General features: G+C 55.6%; 3 protein-coding genes and 1 non-coding gene across 5 annotated transcripts; 3 read left to right on the top strand and 1 right to left on the bottom strand.

The window, feature by feature from the left end:
• Positions 1–2535: 2535 nt before the first annotated feature.
• EIF4EBP2 (eukaryotic translation initiation factor 4E binding protein 2) lies at positions 2536–5949 on the bottom strand. Its single transcript, XM_042022386.1, has 3 exons — positions 5758–5949; positions 4893–5069; positions 2536–4810 (listed from the first exon to the last, which is right to left on the bottom strand). Exons 1-3 carry the CDS (start codon positions 5894–5896, stop codon positions 4779–4781), a joined length of 348 nt encoding a protein of 115 aa, XP_041878320.1. The 5' UTR covers positions 5897–5949; the 3' UTR covers positions 2536–4778.
• Positions 5149–14145, top strand: LRRC20 (leucine rich repeat containing 20). Of its 2 annotated transcripts, none has more exons than XM_042022368.1 (4): positions 5149–5561; positions 8097–8246; positions 9711–9878; positions 13569–14145. In XM_042022368.1, the coding sequence occupies exons 1-4, from the start codon at positions 5375–5377 to the stop codon at positions 13718–13720; spliced, it is 657 nt and encodes a 218-aa protein (XP_041878302.1). In that variant the 5' UTR covers positions 5149–5374; the 3' UTR covers positions 13721–14145. The 2 variants fall into 2 exon arrangements, with proteins under 2 accessions (XP_041878302.1, XP_041878307.1); XM_042022373.1 differs by lacking the exon at positions 5149–5561 and adding an exon at positions 6813–6999.
• Positions 6028–6099, top strand: TRNAE-UUC. Its single transcript has one exon. It is a non-coding gene; the product is annotated as a tRNA-Glu (tRNA).
• Positions 14146–15065: 920 nt separating the features above from the next.
• On the top strand, positions 15066–19234 carry NPFFR1 (neuropeptide FF receptor 1). Its single transcript, XM_042022354.1, is given in 6 exon segments — positions 15066–15179; positions 15181–15268; positions 15271–15315; positions 16965–17258; positions 17883–17982; positions 18332–19234. Coding segments are annotated over 6 exon segments (1422 nt in total). The 5' UTR covers positions 15066–15080; the 3' UTR covers positions 19128–19234.
• Positions 19235–20167: the final 933 nt, after the last annotated feature.

Genomic DNA, 20167 nt, shown 5'->3' on the forward strand with positions numbered 1-20167 from the left:
CTGTCCCCTCAGGAAGCCCTGACTTGCATCCTCAATCGTCTCGGGGGCCCTCAGCACACAGCAACCTCCCAGCACACTGATCCTTCCATCATCTCCTGGTGACAAACCAAAGAGGAGTTGGGACAGAGAGGGGACTGTCAGACGCCACCACCCCAGCCAGGTCTGCAGTTTTGGGGGCATCAAGGTACTGCCGACATCTCTCAAAGCCAAAAAGTGTTTTTTTCTTCCCAGAAATGGGAGACAGAGATGTGTGTGATGGAAGCCCGGGCAAGGGATACTGGGCTGGATCTGGTGTGAGGTGACACGCAGGAACTGGTGTGAGGTGACACGCAGGGGGCCGCTGCCCCTCGGCTTTCAGAGAGCCACAGACTGTTTTGGGTTGAAAGAGACGTTAAACTTCAACTAATTCCACCTCCCTGCTGTGGGCAGGAACAATTTCCACTATCCCAGGTTGCTCCAAGCCCCCGTCCAGCCTGGCCTGGGACACTTCCAGGGATCCAGGGGCAGCCACAGCTTCTCTGGAAAACCTGTGCCAGGACCTCGCCACACTCACGGGGAAGAATTTTTCTCCAATATCCCATCTATCCCTGCCCTCTGGCAGTCCAAAAGCATTTCCTCTTGTCCTGGCACTCCATACCCTTGTCCAAAGTCCCTCTCCAGCTCCCTTGGAGCACCTTCAGGCACTGAAAGAGGCTCTAAGGTCTCCCTGGAGCCTTCTCTTCTCCACATGAGCACCCCCTGCTCTCCCAGCCTGTCTCCATAGGAAGCATCAGGGCAGCTCCAGACCCCCAAGTCTCAGAGCCATCCCTCCTTGCTCGGGCCACTCAGACTCCAGGGAAACAAGGCTGCTGCCCACCCGGCTGCTTCCCAGCACCCTACAGGCACCATGGTGGGCTCTTGCCATGGCTCCGCCAGGTCAGGTATCAGCAGGTCCAGCACCCAGCTCCGCTCATCTCCTGCTGGAGTCCGCCGCACAGAGTGAATCCATCAGGCGACTTCAGGCTTCCCTCATTGCCATGGAAAGGTGCTATTTTAGCTAATCCATAAAAACCCCAGTCCTTTCAGCTCCCACCTGCCTTCCCACATCCTATTTGGGTTGAAACAGTGGCTCTCGGAGGCCCCAGGTAGAACCCCAACCCCACCTCCCCCTGAGCTGCCCCCAGCGTTACAGCCTTGCCCACACCCAGCACCACCCACAGCTGCCGTGCTGCTCCAAATCGGTATTTATGGGACACCAACATGGCAAAGGAAAAGGAGACAAGCGGCATTAACACGTTCACCGGCACTGGGAAGGAGGGCCAGGAATGTAAACGCAGCCCAGAGCTAGTCCGAAAATGGTAACAGCTGGAAAGCAGGGCTGGGAAGTTTGTTCATCGGGATCTGAGATCCTAGCCAGGCTCCCAGCATCCAGCTCAGCCAAAATACCCTGCCCTCAGCTGCTCTGCCGCATTTACAGTCCTAGATTGAAATGTTACAACTTTAAAAATTGATTTTATTTTAATTCTCCATTTTAAGATCTCAAATCAGTGTCTAGAAGCACACCAAAATCCAGGGGTACACACACACACACACACACACACACCCCCCTCACTATGGGAGCTTGGGGAGCTGGGATTCACAAATAAACAGCACCCCAAAATTTGGGAGGGAACCAGCTGTCACCGGCATTGCACGGGCAAAACCAGACCCAGGGAAAAGAAGCTCCCAAATGCCTCGTCAGCAACTTTCCCGTCGTGTTCCTCTCGGTACGCACGCTCCAAATTTCCCTGACGCTGCAGAATTAGACTGCTGCAGTATGAGCAGAATCCACGGGAGGTCATGGCAGGACCACTCCGAGTGCAGCCGAGGCAGGGTCCTGCACCAAGAGGCCCCCCAAACCCTTGGAGACGCCCTCCTGGCTTCGCCCCTGGGATCTGAATGCTTTGGGAATGTGATGTGCCACTGTGGTATTTCACACACAGAGCCAAGGTGTCCTCAAGGGATGCATCCCCAAGAAGTGATGCTGGTGGTTTGCTGAGGCACCCACAAAAATTTGGGGGCACCCTCTGCAGCCAGAGGCACCCTAGTGGGGGAAAAGGCTTTTGCTGCTCAGACCCCTCCCCAATTAGAGTGGATGGTATAAAAGAGACTGACCTGGTTTTAAAAAATCTAAAAATGTATTAGTGTAATTTATTAACATATATTAATGGTGTCCCATCCCTGAAGGGTTCAAGGCCAGCTTGGTGGACACCTCCCACTAGACCAGGCTGCTCCAAGTCCCATCCAACCTGGCCTTGAACACTTCCAGGGATGAGGCAGCCACTAAAGAGAGGACAAATGATCAGTTTGGGACAGTTTTGCACATGGGAGACCTACGGGAAAACCAGGTTCCTCTGCGTGTGATATTTTGCAATTAAACCCTCAGCTGCTGGTTCGGGGTTTTGACCTTTCCCTGCTCTCTGGGCGTGACTGGGGGACGGCCCATGAAGGGAGTTTCCTCCAAAGGGAAGGGAAAATTGTCCCCACCCCCCTGAATCATAGTCCAAATCACCTCGATTTAGTAGAACCAAGATATTTATTGATCTCACTGTAACAGCAACCACCGGCGAGAGCTTTTCTCCTCCCAAACACCTGCTTGAAGAGACGGTAAAAAACAACAGAAATCCCAAATGGATCCCTTGACTAGCAGAGGAACGCCCTGGCGAGGCCAGGCACTCCCTCCCTGCTCAGCCCCGAGCCCGCTTACAAAAGAGAACCGGGAGAAAGTCGCTAGGATGGGGAACGGAGACAAAAGGAGGTTGTGAAAGGGGGTGTTTAGAGAAAAAAAATAAATGGAAAAAATAAAAAGGTTTCCCTCCGGCTCCTGTCCATTAAGTCACATTGTCCTTGGATATTGTCTAATTATTTTTGGCTTGCAGAGCAGGTTTCCCAAAACGAGCAGCTGTGCTGAGGGCGCCAGGTCCCTGCATCCACGGTGGCTGTCCCCGCTCTGCCAAGGATATCCTTGCACCCTGCCCCTGCCCCTCCCTCAATCCGAGGGCCTAACCGACTTCCTAGGATCTTCGCTCCAAGGAAAATATATTTATTTATATATAATATATATATTTGTGTGTGTCTTATCACCACCCACCCACACGCAGATACATATTTCTACTCGCACTCACTCACTCGTGCGCCTATGGCAGCCGGGCTACGCGTTCACCTCGCCTCCCACGCGAGGGAAAGGATGGGAAAGACAACCCATTCCCTGGGGTTGTGCTTTTGCTTTTTCCTCTCCCACCCCCAAAGCTTTTTCTTCTCCCACCCCCCTCCTTGTGAGAAAAGCAGCTGGAAGATGGGAGCTCGCCACCAGCGCTGCCCCGTGCCAAACACACCTAGAGAAATAAATTATGGGATGGAAAGTGCACAAAGCCTGTGGGATGTCCCTCTCCCCAGCACGGGTCCCCAGGGTTGGGTACCGAGGTGAGGGGCGACCCCAGCAGGGGAGGGAGGATGGATGGAGCAGGCACTCAGGTGGGGGCTGATAAAATGGCACTTGAGAAGGTTGTGGAGCTGGTGATGGCTCCCAACAGGCAGTAAAAAATCGAAACTGGGGGGGGCTGGTGGGATTAGGGGGTGCAGCCCAGCACCACTGCGGCCACGCACGGCCTTGCCCAGCGCTGCTTGTCAGGGCGAGACTCGCACGGAGGGAGCGGGAAAAATAAATCCCATCTCCAGGGGAGGCTCAAGACAGCCATGCCATGCCAGGCTGGCAAAGGGGAGGTTAACGTGGAAATGCCTTATCCACGACAGCATGCTCCGGATGGGAGAAATCCCATCCTGAAAACTTAAGCAGAGGATGGCATCGATGGCAGCACCCTGAGAGCAGAGCGCCCCATCCCTGTGGTGTCTGGCGAGCCCCCACAGCCCCCAGGGACACCCAGTGATTCCTGAGACATCCAACGGCGCCAGAGGGATCTCCCCCCTGTGGGATTCACATTTTAAAGGGCCGGGGGGTAAAAAAAAACCCGAGCACTACAAGCACTTCTCCAGAGGCATTTGGCCCCAGCCCGGAAGGAGTCATTGAGGGTAAAGTGCCCCTTTTTAGTACCAAAAAAATAAAAGCAAGGGGGTTTTATAACATATGGCTACATTGCTGTGAGTCCTGGCTGGTGGGTTGGGGACACAGCCCCTGGCTGGAGGGCCAAGATGGAAAAAGTCTGGGTAGGAGGGATGTGAGCACGCTGGCTGATGCCATCAGGGACTACACCGGACCCCTGGAACACTGAAGGAAATGGGCTCCCAGCGTCATCCTCCGCTGAATGCCAGCACAACCCAGGGGAACTCAAAAAATACCCTCCCCTGGGGCGCGAGCAGGCGCACGGTTTTAGGAGTGGTGTTTCCCCCTCCTCCTGACAGGCTGCCCAAATTTTCCAGGAGAAGGGGTGACGCAGCTCCAGAACACCAAGCTGCTGGCAGTGGGTGGTTTGGGTGACAAGAGGGGAATTTTAGGGCAGCAGAAGAGGCAAAGGGATGTTTTAAAAAGAAGCCTGGTGGAGATCAGGCTGCTGGCGGGAGGAAGAGGAGGAACAGGGCCGGATCCAGAAGGGATGCTCCGTCCGGCACATGCTGGGACCAGTCACCCGCAAAAGGGGAGAAGACAGAGCTGCACTCCCCCCAAAAAAAGAGGGGGAGGAGACAGGCGGGGAGGGAGACACTGGTGGGGAGCGCTGCCACCTCCGCCTTGCCGGGACGGATCCTGCTAAGCCGAATGGGGGGTGCACAGGTCTGGGGAGTCGCTGCCTCTCCGTGGTTCCCACTCAGATATCCATCTCGAACTGAGCATCGTCCCCTGGCAAGAGGCAAGGAGAGCAGCGTTAGGGGGCTTCTCCTCCACCCCAAATCCGCCCTGCCCCACCCTGGGGGTCCCTTACCCATGGATGGCTTGCCCTCCTGGTGGTTCAAGCTGTTGGCGTCCGCTTTGGTCTCCTCGCCGACCTCGCCGGGGCTGGTGACGCCGGGAATATTGGGGAGGTGACAAGGCGGGGTCTTGGCCATGGGGGAGTTGCGGCGGTCCAGCAGGAACTTGCGGTCGTAGATGATCCGGGTGCCTGGGGGGAGGACGGGAAGAGAGTGGGGGAATCCGGTTCGGCAGCGCTTGTTTGCTGAAGGAGTTTCCCGGCGGGACGGGCGCCCCGGCCAAGGTTCTCCGCCAGGGATCGGCGGGGAGGGCTGGGGGGAGTGCGCCGCCGCTCTGCCCGCTCTTATCTGGGCACGACAGGCGATAATTCGGCGCTGGCCAAACACCCCGGCGGCAACTGGGTCCCGGCTGTCCCGGGGCGCTCAACGCTGTCCCGCCGCAGAGACCTGGCAAACTCACGGCAGGGGTGGGAACGCGTCCCGGGGATGCCGATGGATGTGGCACCCCGAAATACCACGCGTCCCTCTCCCCTGCACACGGACGAGGCACGTCACGACCCCGCGGTGCCGGGGCGGAGTCGGGCCGAGGCATCGAGTCCCCGGTGCCCGGGTCCCACCGGGAACTTCCTGCCACCCCGTCCCGGGATCCAGCTGCCACCCCGCCGGGACCCTCCGCGCTCCCGGTACGTCCCGGAAAAACAATAAACCCATCTCCACGCGTGTGCTTCGAGGAGAACAGGCGGCAGACGCTATATATCAGCGACATATAGGCGGGATATAGGCGCGATAGGCACGGCGCTCCCGCGACACGCGGCGGTCCCGGCGCGGGCTGGCCCGGGCGCGCTCCCCCGGAGGCCCCGGCGGGCGCGGCGCTTTTACCTCCCGGTGTGGTGGAGAAGAGCGTCCCGCCGGGGGTGGTGCAGTAGTCGGCGGGGAGCTGCGCGGCGTCGCTGAGCGTGACGGTGCGGGTGGGGATGGCCCGGCTCTGGCTGGGCTGGCGGCCGCCTGCGGACGACATGGCCCCGCTCGGCCCCGCGCTTTGTCCCCGCCGAGCGGCGCGGGCGGAGCGGCCCCGCCCCGCCCCCCTCACCGCCCCCTCACCGCCGCCGGCAGGGGGCAGGCGCGGCGCCGCGCGAGCCTCTCCGCGCCTCCCACGTGGTCTAGCGGTGAGGATTCCTGGTTTTCACCCAGGCGGCCCGGGTTCGACTCCCGGCGTGGGAAGACCGGTCTTTTCTTTTCTTGGGGGGAATGGGGTGCGGGAGGCGGTGTTTTGCCGTTCCGTCCTGTACGGGATTGTTTTGGCTAGACAGCTCTTTTGTTAGAGCTGAATAAAGTCACCGGGAAAAGGAATGGATCAACATATCCCAAACCAGGAAAGGGGATGCATCCCCAAATCCCAAACAAGGAAATGGGGTGCATCCCCATATCCCATATCAGGAGAGGGGATGCATCCCCGTGTCCCACACCAGCAAAGGGGATGTGTACCCATATCCCATTCCAGGGAATAGCATTCATCTCCATATTCCAAACCAGGAAAAGGGCATGGATCCCTATATCCCAAATAAGGAAACGGGTTGCATCCCCTCATGCCAAACCAGGAAAGGGCATGCATCCCCACGTCCCGCACCAGGAAAAGAGACGCATGCCCGTATCCCAAACCAGGAAAATGGCATATCCAATACCAGGAAAGGGGATGCATCTAAATATCTCAGACCAGGAAAAGGGATGCGTCCCCATTTCCCAAACCAAGGAAGGAGATGAATCCCCAAATCCCATACCAGGAAAGGAGATACATCCCCATATTCCAAGCCAGGGAATAGGAGGCATCTACATACCCCAAAAGTACCATCCTGGAAAGGTGGGAATCTCGCCCCTGAGGGACATGCCAGCCCCAGCACAGCCTCCCTCCCTCCCCTGGGAACACTGATCCCGCCGGTTATTTTTAGCATCCATCTCCCAGAGGCCAGAGTGGCTGGTTTCTCCCTCCAGCCCTGGATCCCCCAGCCCGAAGCGCATTCCCGGCGGGACCGGCCGCCCGCATGCACAAGAGGATGGGCGAGGCAGTCGCCCGGGTGGCCAGGAAGGTGAACGACACGGTGGAGAACAAAGCGGATTCCCTGGGTAAGCCCGGCGCCCCGTCCCGGCTCCCGCTCGGGGCCCGGACAAGGATCGGGTATCCGGGAGCAGGGCTCTATTTTTCACTGCCACGGTCTAAAAAAAGCTGTCGGCGTTCCCTCCCCGCGGCTCTGGAGAAGGGAAAGGCTCCCCCAAAGGGCCCTCGGGCCCCCAGAGTTAGAGCAGGTTCACACATAGTCCCATGGGATATGTCCCTCCTTGCAAGCAGTGGCAGGAGCAGATTTTTCCCCATGTTGCCTTGTCAGATTTGTGTTTTCCCCAGTTTCCCCATTTCCAGCTGATATCTGACAGTGTGGCACAGTTCATCAAAGGAGAAAGATGAAAACCACTCATTTTTATTCCCGCTGGACTCCCAGCCCTGGGATATAAATCAGTGTGTGCCGGGAGCTGGAGCTTCATTGCTCAGGCTCTCCACATCCTCCTGAGAGAAACGTGGGAGGATGGAGCTCGCTCCATCAGCCCCCGCAGTGGCTTTGGGGAGGGGGCAGGAAGCAGAGCCCATCCCGGGGCTGGGATACAGGGCTTCCACCCCTGACATCTCCTGGGAGGGGAAACAGAAACAACTCAGGACAAAACCAAAAGGCCACGAGCTGAGAAGCACAACCAAATCTTTTTCCCCTCCCCACTGCTTGCCATGGGACAACCACCCATGACCAGAAGGCCAGGAGAAATCCAGCCAGGAGCACGCCCAGGGAAATCCCTGCTCCATCCCCATCAGCGGTGGAAGAAGCATCCCTGCTCTGCTCAGCTATCCCCAGGGAATTAGGGACTCAGGGGAGCAGGATGACTGAAGTTATTAGACATGGGCAGGCTGGCTGGGGGTTTCCGAAAGGACGGTGCAGCCTGGAAGTCATTGCAATGTGATTTAGGGTTGAACACCTAAGTCAGAACAACCTTGGCATTCCTGATGGGATTCAAACTCAAAGTTTGTGGAGGTGACTGCCAAGATCCCCGTAATGGATAGGAGTACACAGGGCACAGCACTCGGGCAAATCGAGGATGAAGAGGTGGAAAACCAGGGGGATCCATGGCTCCATCCCAGCTGGTTGCACTATGAGGTGCCTGGGTCTCTCTGTGCGCAGATCTGGCCAACTGCAAACTGATGGCCTTCCCCGTTGGAATCTACAAAGCCATGAGGAGCGTCACCGAGGGGATCCATCGCATCTCCCTGGCCAACAACGAGCTCAAGTCCATCACTAGCCGATTCGTCACCACCTTCAGCCAGCTGACAGGTGAGGGACAGCCACTTCCAGTCCTCTGGGACACTCAAGGAACCCCCAGGTTGCTGCAGGGGGAGCAAGGCACCTGAGAGTCTCCCCTGAGCTCACACCCCATTACAAGCATTAGTTCAGACCCAAAAAATCCATTTTTCCTTATACTTTCTGCCCCTTGAAGGAAGAGGACACTGGTTCTGCTCTCACCCACCCTCCCAAACTGGTATCAGGCTGCCCCGGGGTCACTCATCGCCCTCCAGCTCCCTCCAAGGATGGGGCTGGGGATGGAGGGGAACAGGAAAGGCAGCCTGGGGATAACGGGGCATGGCAGAGACGGGGCAATCCAGGCTGTGCTGGCCAATTAGTCCTCATCTGAGACATCAGTGAGAGTTAATCACTGCAGGAGAGGGGAACGATCATCAGCACCACGGGGACACCTCCCTGTGGAGCCCAGAGAAAGCAGCCAGAGGCTAATCTGCTAAAAAATGGCCATGCAAGCACCCAGAGCATCCAGTATCACAGTATTGGACACCGGGGACAGTGCTGGGGATGCTCTGGCAGCTTCTAAAATCAATTTTGGTGCTACAACGCACCACACAAATGCCACTGCGGTGGGTGCCTGGGGAGGCTTCCCTTGTTCTGGAGCCGGAGCATCATCTGTGAGAACACCCCTAGGCCAGGGAAAGGAAATTCATCGAGCAAAGGAAATCAATTTTCATTTTCTAGACAGCACAACAGGCCCTGAAGGGAAAAAAATGGCCTTGTTCCCCAGCAAGGGCTTTGCTCCACCAGTGAAGCAATCACTCTGGCGATGAATGTGCTGGGTCTCAGCGGGGACAGACGCCCCAGGGCTGGGGACAGGCTGAATAAGGCAGGACCTATAAATACCAGGTATTAGCAGGGGCGGGGCAGCTTGTGTGTGTATTTATAGTGCAGAAAGCCCTGTGCCACTGGAGAAGGGCACTGGGACAGGGGGATTTGGGTTTTGTTCCCAGGAGTGCTGCTCCTGGCCCCACAGCTCATTTCTGGGGCATCACAGAAAAAAAAGCATCACAGACGGGTAAACTGTGGAGAACAGATATTTTTCACATATAAGACCCACCACTGTTTATCCCTCAGAAGGGGTTCAGGCACATGAATAAAGAGAGCCATGACAAATGTCCATCGGGGAGGTAATTGCACTGACTTTATGAGGAAATATTCCTTATTTTTTACAGACCCTGCTTGCAAAAGACTGCCCAACTTCATTAGCAAAGCCTGAGGCAAGCAACAAAAACATCACTCCTGAAAGTGGTATTCCCAGCAGGCAAAACTACAATGGTAATCACGGAAAACAGCAGAAAAAGAGCCCAATTTTTGGAGCTGGAATCCCACTAAGGGAGCTGGCAGTCCACGGGGGACAGAGGCTGTAAATCAAGCCGTGCATTAGTTATTTTCCCATCTTTTCCCCGGCATCCCACCACCTCCCTTCTCTCTTCCCAGAGCTCAACCTAGCAGGCAATTACCTGCACCGCCTGCCCGAGGAAATCACCTCCCTGCAGCACCTCCGGGACATCAACCTCTCCCGCAACAGGTTCCGGCGCTTCCCGGAGCCCTTGGCCACCGTCCCCACCCTGGAGACCATTGACCTGGAAGAGAACGAGATCGCAGGTGAGAAGGACCTTTTCCCACTGGAAAAAGGTGATTTAGCATCAGCCGGGGGGTGATGCTAAAGAGTCAGAGCCTGGTTAGCCACTTGCCTTTCCTGGTGTTTCCACCGCCTCCCAGGGAAAAGCTTTTGCAGGCACAGTGGGAGTCAAGCCCCATTCGAGCTGCCCTGTTCACCACGCTGGGGTGGAGCTCTTAAAGGCACCTCCAGCTGGGGTGACCCAAAATCTCCAGATTTCATTAAAATACCAGAGTTGATTGCAGAACCTGGCCCCGGGAATGCTGGGCTGGGATGTTTACTGCCAAGCTTAGCAAGGACACGAGCCCACCTGGACATTTCCCAGAGCAAACAGGAGCTGTTTAACACTACAAAATCCCCTAAAAATTAAATTAAAGGAATGGCAAGAGATGCTCATCCCTCAACCCTGCAGCGGGACGAAAATCTTTCATGTGCAAAAGCTGAAGCCTTTGGAGTCTCCAAAAGCTGGGCAAAAGGGGCAGCTGCTGTACACAGATAAAAGGGGATTTATTTAGGATGCAGCTTTCAAAGAGCCCGGGCTGGAGCATCCCACAGCCCCCACGGATCCCCAGGGAGGCGAATATCGGAGCCCACTCAATGTTGCTGTTTTATCTGGGATTGCTTCAGCTGCTCTGGGAAAGCTGCTCCCTGCAACATGAGTTTTATTAACAGCCTCACATCAGCTGCTCCCTGGCTCTGCCCGTAGAAGCACTGGGATTAAAAACTGCTTCCATAGGAGCCAGAGAAAGACACGGCCTTTCCTCACCCCCTTTTTCTCTCCCACCTCCCAGAGAGAGCTGTCTCACTTTTAATTCTCTCCATCACTTTTTGAGTTGAAATGGCTGATTTCAATCCGGCGTGGTCTCCAAAGAGCATTTTTCCCACTCGTTTTGTGCAAGCAGGATGCTGCAAGGAGGGAGTGCAGCTTTTTGGTGCCTCTTTCCCTGCTAAAATGCAGGGAGGAAAGGCTGCACCCAGGGTTGCACCCAGCCAGATTGATCCTGGGGGAGGGGGTGGCTTGAGAACTTGGCTGCCAGGGTTGGTCACCTCCCACCAGGCTCCCCTCGGCTGGGAGGTGTCCTCCAGATGTGGGGAAAGTGAAAACAGAGTAAAATCTAACAATTTCAAGCTAAAATGTTGTAAGGATATGTCTGAGTAGTGCACACGATGCTGTCTGGCTGCAGAAATAGGTGACATGAGCTTATTTTACACATTTTCTGGAAAGGGAAAAGGTAGAGACCAGAAAGCCAGAGGGTTTCAGCCCATTTTTCCAAGGAAACAAAATCCTGGGCAATCACATTGCTCCTGCCAGCCCTTCCCAAATAGATTCCAGGCTCCCCTGCACGTGAACTCGTGTTTATAAGGTCTCAGATCCCCTGGTTTGTGGTCCTGGGCCAGTGCTGGTCCTGCCTGTCCTCCTCTGCCATCCCAGGGATGCTGGAGAGGCTCCTGCCAGGGCTGCAAACCCGATTTAAAAGCTCCTGCTGAAAAAGGGCTGAGCGACCTGCTAAGACATATTGAACTGGAGGCAGTAGGTAATGTTTTCCAAAGGGAAACAAGAGTAAAAGGCAGATTAATTAATGCCTGCCTGGAGCCTGTGGGCTCTGTGAAAGGAGACATTCGGTGCCACAAGCCACCCTTTTCACCTAAATAAGCTCTTAACCCTGGACTGTAATTATGTGTATATTACTGTCAGAGCTTTTAACTCTTTCCCTGATTATTAGTGTGATATCAAACGAGCTTTTTAAGCTCCCAGATCCATGGGGATGTTTTGGTGCCTGGAGCTTCAGCTTCTCTTCCCCTTATTGCTTGATTAATGGTTTAATAGGGATGTTGTTGAGACTGCTGCCAAGGCTGGGGAGGTCACTGCTGGGGGCAACTCTGGTTATTGTCATCCTGAGAATGTCGAGATGGGACAAAGGGGAGTGATTTCAAACTGAGAGTACAGTTGGATGGGATATTGGGAAAAAATTCTTCCCTGTGAGGGTGATGAGGCACTGGCACAGAGAAGCTGTGGATCCCTGGAAGTGTCCAAAGCCAGGTTGGATGGGGCTGGGAGCAACCTGGGATAGTGGAAGGTGTCCCTGCCTCCATCCAGGGGGTGGAACTGGATGAGCTTGAAGGTCCCTTCCAGCCCAGACCATTCCATGATGGTGTCACTCGCTTATTGTCACATTCTGCTTTAATTATGTAAATGCCTTTTCCCTCCCTGTTTTTTGCTCAACTGGTGAAGCCAGTTGAAGGCTCAGATGCAAGTGCCTCATCCACTGGGAAGGCAGCAAGTGATGCTTTGGGTTGTCTTTAGAGGAATTTGTGGCTCCCATGGCACAACCCTACAGCTACAGGCTGCACTGTGTGCCCTGCCTGTCCCTTCATGCCAGGGGTGAATCACTGCTCCTTACCTGGAATTAAGGTGCAGAGCTGAGCTGTTCCCAGCCTGGGAAGGTCTTGGTCCCTAAAATACTTTCCTTAACTCCCTAAGTTAAGCAAAATGAGCGAAAGCACTTTTAACTTTATCATGCTGCATGAGAGGATGATTAAACTTCGTATTCTCTGCTGCATTAAAAGATGATTAAATAGGAAGACCTATGAAAAAAAAATGTGCATCAAGGGGAAAAAAAAAAAAGCAAAATGATAGAGGGGAATGGCAATGAACAAATCTACCATGAAGAAGAGTTATTAAAAAAATTCATGCGAAGCTCTGCCTGAGGAGAGATGCACTCCTAGGGAATTTGTGTATGGAAAATAGCACCATTTTCTGGAAAAGAAAGAGCAAAAAAACAAAGGCGTCAGAGTGTTTGAGTCTTTTTCCAGCATAAAATAAGTTTCATGGTTTAAAAATCACATAATCATCTACCAGATATAATTACAACACCACGATTCTGCTCCAGGTGCTGGCAGAAGAAACAGGAGCTGGGATATAAAAGGCTCTTGTCATTTTGGTGGCCAAATTAAAAAGAAATTGGTTTTTATAAATCAGACAGATGGGCTTTGCAAGCCCAAAATATTGTGAATTGTAGCAAAAAAGCTAAATCTATCACCTTTTAATGAGCTTAATGGTTATGTTTTCATATCAGTCTCATTCCTCTGCTCTCAGTGGATTCACATTGGGACCATCCAGGAGACCTGCGCCTTTTCTTTAACGCAGAGTTTGTAAATGTAATGTTTTCTAAAGGACAACACCCAATTCATGGAAATTGCAAAATAGAAGGGTGCCTGTTGATGGCTGAGAGCCATTTTGCAGCCTATCCAACGAGGGCAAAGACCACGTGCCCTCCTGTTAGCTTGGAGAGGGCTCCTGGGCATTGCAACACCAGGAATAAAATCAGGGAATAAGTCTTTGAATCCCAGTTTAGGGTCCCAGCAGGGGTTTTATTAGGACTGGGAGAACTGGAGGGCAGTGCCCACATCGGATATCTCGGTGTTTGCACCTTGCCAACACTTTCCATAGAATCACAGGGTCATTTAGGTTGGAAAAGACCTCTAAGATGATCAAGTCCAACTGATAACCATTTGCCTGAGCAGTTGGACAAATTAATATTTCACTGTGCTTCTGTTTTGATCAAAGCCTGCAGACCAGCAGGAGCAGGGTTTGCTGCAGGCTGTCCATCAAGTGCAGCTTTCATCCCTTCCTCCCCTCCAGGATGGATTCTCACCTCCGTGCTCTTTTCCAGAGGTGCCGACGGATCAATTGGCCTCCATGGCATCCCTGCGGAGCCTCAACCTGCGGGCGAACCCTGTCGGCCCCGAGGTGCGGCTGCTGGTCCGGCCCCTCGTTCCCTTTGACCTGCTGCTGTCTCCAGAGGAGCCCATCCCTAAAGCCTGACAGGATCCCGGGGTGCCCGAGCTGTCCCAAGGGGTGACTGCCCACGAGAGTGGTTTGGCTTAGGTCAGTCCCCGCTATGCCCCTGTTTCTGTCCCAAAGCTGCAGCCAGCAGGTCCCAAACCCGAGCAAGTGCCTCATTTTTCCTAAATTAAAAGCAAGCAGTGGGGCTCCCCCGTGAAGGGATGGCTCTGCCCGATCCCGACCCAAGGAATCTCCTGCTTATGTGTTTTGGGGATGCGGAGGAGCTGCAACACTTGTGGTGGGAGGTGTGGGTGAAGTTGCAGAGGGAGCTGGATGTTCACCCACCCACCTGGGCAGTGATGGCGAGCAGCTGGGATGGTGGAGAACATCCCTGCGGCTGTAAGGGCTCTCCCTGGAATTGCTGACGTGGTGTGCCAAGTGCCTGATTAAATGCTTTCCTGTTACTTCAGGGGGTTTGTATCTGATTAAATTCGAATCACCAGTCTTGTCCTTAAAGCAGCCCCTTCACAAAGCTGCTCACTGCAGCCTCCAGCTGGATTCTGCCCAGACCCAAGGAGTATTTCCCTGGAAAAATCCTTGTTTTCAAAGGAATTTTTTTCCCTTCAGTTTTTTTTTCACCGTGGAAATCAAAGCAATCCAATGCCAGCGGGTGCCCACACTCTGCTCACCCCGTGGCTGTCCCCAGAAGTGTGTGCCCACCTCTCGGGTGCTCTGGGTCCTCAAGTTGTGCTGATTCCCTTCCCACAAAGAAGTGTCCTGGAGACAGTGGCTTCTCAGTGGCAGGGAGGACACTTCCAAGCACACCCATGTCCCTTAGCAGCTGGCTGCTGCTGCAAAAAAAAAAACCTCCTGGGAGAAACTCCAGGTGTTATCACAAAATGCCTTGTTTAAACATCTCCCTTGTTTGTTCCCTCGGGTATTTAAGGGACAAACACTTCCCAAAGGTGTGTGCTGGCTGGAGACAGCCAGGAATGGTTAATCCTGTAAATATTTTACTCCTAGACTTGCCAAACTTTCGTAAAAGATTATGGTAAGAGATGTTGGGAACGCCGGAGTTGAGTGGAGCGGCCTGGAGCCAGGACCAGCATCCCTAAACATCATGTTGCTTTTCTCTGTGTGGGGGTTGAGGGATGGGGGATCTCCCCAATTGTCTTGAGGCTTCTGGCGTATTTTCCCCCCCGGGATGGACAGGGGCGCTGCTGGGGACACCGGCCATCAGCTGCCAGCATCAGTGTGGGGACCTCGGCGGCAGCGAGGGGACACAGACCGCGACCCCCCCAGGGAGAGAACCGGCTCCCTCCCTCTCCTTGCCCTCCTTGGCTGCCCGCCCCCGCGCTGCCTCAGCCGCGGGGGGCTGCGTGCGGGTCCCCCAGTAGCCATGGCGATAGGAGGCTGTTCCCCCCCGCGCCCCCTCCCCTTCTCCGCTGCAGCCGGCGAGCAGCCGCAACCGGCGCGGCGGCACCGCGGCGGCGGCACCGGGCTCCGGACCGGGCGGGAGGGACGGAGGGAGGGACGGGGGCGAACTGCGCCCCCTCCCCGGGCAGCAGATCGCCTCCGGCGGTAGCCCCCGCATGCAGCGATGCAGCCCCTAGAGCCGGGTCGGGCCGGCGGAGGTGAGTGCCAAGACCTGATCTATTTTATCCCCCAAAAAAGCTATGCGCCCCTCATCCCAGCCCCCTATTCCATCAGACCAGCCTCTCCCTGCGGTGGCTTCCCACAGCCAGGCAGGGAGGCAGGTGATCCATCGCCCCCCGTCCGGTCCCCCCATCCCCTTGTCGCCACGTCCGAGATGTCAGTGCTGAGCTGAGGACGCCTGCATCGATCCATCCGTTCCTCCACCCATTCATCCATCTATCCACTCATTCATCCATCCAGCACCAACCCGGGTGCTCAGCAGCCCCTTATGTTCCTTTCCCCATCTTCCAGCTTGCTTTTAAAACCACCTCCAATTCCATAGGATGCCCACCTCCTGCTCATGCTGCACTGCAGCCCCAAAAGGTAAAGTCCAGCAAAGTTTTAGGCTTAATATCACAGGTTTCGGGCAATCTCATTGCAGTCTTTGTTATTGCTCCTGCTTACAAAGCTGGTTCATGCATTTGATACCGACTATCTGGAGACTCTTGCCCCCTCGATCCTGCTACTCCCTTGACTCTCCAAGAAGCTCCTTCTCCTGTGTCAGCTGCAACCCCCCCCCCAGCGCCTTTCTGAAGCCCCACTGGAAATGTGTTGCCCAAATCCTGCACCCAGGACTGGGGTATTAGGGGTTGGATAGGGCCCTCCTGCCTGCTGGAACCCTGAGGAAGCCGGTGGTCCCAGTGGCTGGGAAAAGCGTCTTGGCTGGCAAGCTGAGCACGGGCATCGGCACAGGGATAGGGGGATGCTCCAGCTGCCCATCACACCGCGCCGTGGAAGGGCTGTCTCAGCGTAGAGCTGGCCTGCAGGCTCTTGGGCTGAGCCTTAAAGCCAAAATGTGCCTTTCCTTGCCTCAACACTGCAGCCTGGATTCTCCCGGAGCCAGTCCCGTCACCGCTGCAGGCAGCTCCTGCCCACGCCCGGCATCCTCCCGCATCCCTGCCTGCGCAAGGCTGGGGAAGCCCGAGGGTGGGAGCTGCAGAGAGCGGCTCCCCGTTAAACCTGTAGTGACAAAATGCCAGCCCCGCGCCTCCACCAGAAGCTCCCAGATAATGATCAGAATTATAATTATCGCTTCAGACGGGAGGGGAGGGGAGGGTGTCCTCTGCCCCAGCCCCTTTCCCTTGGTTATTGCAGCTTCGCCAGGGAGAATAAGATCTTGCTGAATATTGAACTGTAAACCTTGGAAGCACAAGGAGAACCCGGGGGCAGGGATGCTCCCAGGCCAGCCGTGACTGGGACCACACGGATACAGCTCCCATAAGGCCGGAGCAGTGGAGTGTCGGGGTGTGGATTTGTCTTCCTTGCACCATCCCTAAAAAAGGCCCATGAGATCAGGGTGTCTTCTGGGTTGCTCTAATTCCTCATCAAAAGAATGATACAAATAATAATGGTATCAAATAATAATGATGTAAAATAATAATTCAGCCGAGGTGCTGCAGATCCTTGAGCTGTGTAACCCAAGGAGGAGGAAACTTGCTGGGGCACTGCGATGAGTCCAGCAGGACATGTCCCAGCCAGCCTGGGCTCTGGAATAAACACGAAAACCCACCTCTGGAGGCATTAAGAAATGGAGGCAATAATTGCTTTATTCTCTCCTGGCTTCATTTTCCTGCCTTCCCTTCCCCAGGCCCTTCCAATGGCACCTGGTGGCTCAACTCCAGCACCAGCCACCTCCTGAGGGAGAACTACACCTTCCTGGCGTACTACCAGCATTCCTCCCCCGTGGCCTTCATGTTCATCCTGGCCTACACCTTCATCTTCCTCATGTGCGTGATCGGCAATGTCCTGGTGTGCTTCGTTGTGGTGAAGAACCGCCAGATGCGCACAGTCACCAACATGTTCCTCTTCAATCTGGCCATCAGTGACCTGCTGGTGGGCATCTTCTGCATGCCCACCACCCTGGTGGACAACCTCATCACAGGTGAGCAGGACAGAGGAAGGGGCGAGACACGAGGAATGGAGAGAAAGTGTCCTCTACACAAGTGGGAAACATCCTCTTTTGGTTTTTTGAGGTTTTGGCCATTTGTGGCAAAATAAGTTTGACCCTAATGCTGCATTTGCGTATTTGAAGTTCAGCCATTCTTCACCAAGCAACACTGAAAAGAACTCCTATTCTTCCTGCATCCACCTTCTCCCGTGCTGGCTCAGCTCTGCCTTTTGACCTTTCCAAAGATAAGGGAGCTGGGTGGGTTCAGCTGCAGCAGCAGCCAGGCCATAGGGCAGGGTTTGTCTTTATTGATTATGGGGTGTGATTTATTTATTGCCTTGGTATTGGGGTCAAGGAACAAGATGAAAGTCCTGACTGAGGATCCCAAAGGTGGTAGGAAAAATGACAGCCACCATGTTCCTTGAGTTTATAAGTGTAATGTGCAGCCCAGTTTTGGGGTTCTTCTCCAATGATCCGTGCTGCTAAAGGCGATCTCCATACAAGCCCTCTGTTAGGGCAGGATTTAGCATCCCCCAGCAACAACACAGCGGATGGGGACATCTGTAAGTGGCTGGGTGAGCCAGAGGCACCTACAGCCTCCGCGGTGTCCCCTCACAGGTTGGCCCTTTGACAACACCATGTGCAAAATGAGCGGCCTGGTGCAGGGCATGTCTGTCTCCGCCTCCGTTTTCACGCTGGTGGCCATCGCTGTGGAGAGGTACGTTGGCATGGGAATGTGGGGACATGGGGACCAAGCCACCTCCAGCAGGTCCAGGTGTCCTGTGTGGTCTCCATTGTGGGAAAGCTCCTGGGAGTGTCAGGAGCCTGTCACAGCTCTCCGGGAGGACCACAGAGCTGTCCATGGAGCATTCCAGCAAGGTGTCCTTCCCCACACGGGGCTGAAAACACCAAAGCTGGAGACACCCCAACCTATCTCTGCCACCAAAAGCCACGTGTAAAGAGCAACCCACCTCACCCTCCATTCCCACCCCCAGGTCCTGGCTACCCTCCTCCCCCAGGGATGTCCCACCAGGTGCCCAAAGCCACCACCATCTGTCCTCCCACAGGTTTCGCTGCATCGTCCACCCCTTCCAGCAGAAGCTGACGCCGAGGAAAGCCCTGCTGACCATCACCATTATCTGGGTGCTGGCCCTGCTCATCATGTGCCCCGCTGCCATCACCCTGACGGTCACCAGGGAGGAGCACCACTTCATGGTGGACACCTACAACAACTCCTACCCTCTCTACTCCTGTTGGGAGGCCTGGCCCGAGACAGGGATGAGGAGGATCTACACCACTGTCCTCTTCTCCCACATCTACGTGGCTCCCCTCGCCCTCATCGTCATCATGTATGCCCGCATCGCCTTCAAGCTCTTCAAGTCGGTGGCGCCTGCCCACGGCGGAGAGGAGCCGGAGGGGAGAAGGATCTCCCGGAGGAAGGCCAAGGTCATCAACATGCTCATCATCGTTGCCCTCTTCTTCACCATCTCCTGGCTGCCCCTCTGGACGCTGATGCTGCTGACGGACTACGGGCAGCTGAGCGAGGGCCAGCTCCGCCTGCTCGCCATCTACATCTACCCCTTCGCCCACTGGCTGGCCTTCTTCAACAGCAGTGCCAACCCCATCATCTACGGCTACTTCAACGAGAACTTCCGGCGGGGCTTCCAGGAGGTCTTCAGGGCCCCCCTCTGCTCACTCCACTGCCACCGCAGGCCCTACGCCCCCCGGAGCCACGGCTGTGGGACCCTCTTCAGCACCCGCAACCGCGTCTTCACCCAGGCACGAACCAGCGACTCGCCAGCCGTGTCCGAGTCAGGGCCGCTGGCCCCGCGCCGCACTGGTGTCCCTGCGTGGGACGGCTGAGGAGTCGCAGCCACCAAACCACTCTGGACCAAGGGCTTGCGGGGCGGGCAGTGGGGATTTGCCGTGTTATGGCCAAGAGACATGGAAATAAAGGTGTGTCCTACTGATGCCTTGTCCCTGGCTTGGCTCCTCCACTTCCCCCATGGCACCCTCCAGAGGGCCCCCAGCCGAGCCTGGGCCCTGCCAGAATTCCCTTTACCCAGTCCCAGTCCAGGCATGGGGCCAGGGAATGCAGGGATCCAGGAGAAGGGAGGGAGAAGGGGCCATCCTGTGCCGTGCTTGGCCATGCCACGGAGAGGCATGCAGCACCATGCTGTGCTGCACCAAGCCATGCCATGCCGGACCATGCCAAACCATGCTGCCATGGCCATGCCAGGCAGGACCAAGCCATACTGTGCTGGAGCATGCTACCCCATGCTATCATGGCCACGGGGAACGGACCATTCCATGGCCATTCCATGGATGGGCGACGCTGCGGGCATGTTGTACCAAGGCATCCCATACCACGTTATTGTGCTCCTGCTGGATCAAACCATGCCATGCAGGACATTGCAGCCATTCTGGACCACATCCCACCATACTGCAGTGGCCATGCTGGGCAGGACCAAGCCACCCCACACTGCAGTGGCCATGCTGGGCAGGACCCAGCCGCACCATGCCACCCCATGCTGTTACACCTATGCTGTGCGGAATCACGCCATGCCAGACAATGCCAGCCCACCCTTCTGTGGCCATGCCAAGCAGCATCATGCCATGCCAGACCATGCCACCCCTTGCTATCGTGGCCATGCTGAACTATGCTGGGCTAGGACCACACTGTGCCGGTCCATGCCAGCCCATGCTGTTGCAGCCATGGCGAGCAGGACCATTACACGCCGGGAATAAGCATTCCTAGCCAGGAAGAACCCTTCCCAGCCGGGAAGAACCATTCCAAGCCCGGCAGAACCATTCCTGGCCGGGCAGAACCATTCCAAGCCGGGCAGAACCATTCCAAGCCGGGCAGGACCATTCCAAGCCGGGCAGGACCATTCCCAGCCGGG

This window comes from Corvus kubaryi, unplaced genomic scaffold (genome assembly GCF_017639235.1).
Source record: "Corvus kubaryi isolate FWS band 111438036 unplaced genomic scaffold, C.kubaryi_AGA036_p1.0 126, whole genome shotgun sequence".
Taxonomy (NCBI): Eukaryota; Metazoa; Chordata; class Aves; order Passeriformes; family Corvidae; genus Corvus; species Corvus kubaryi.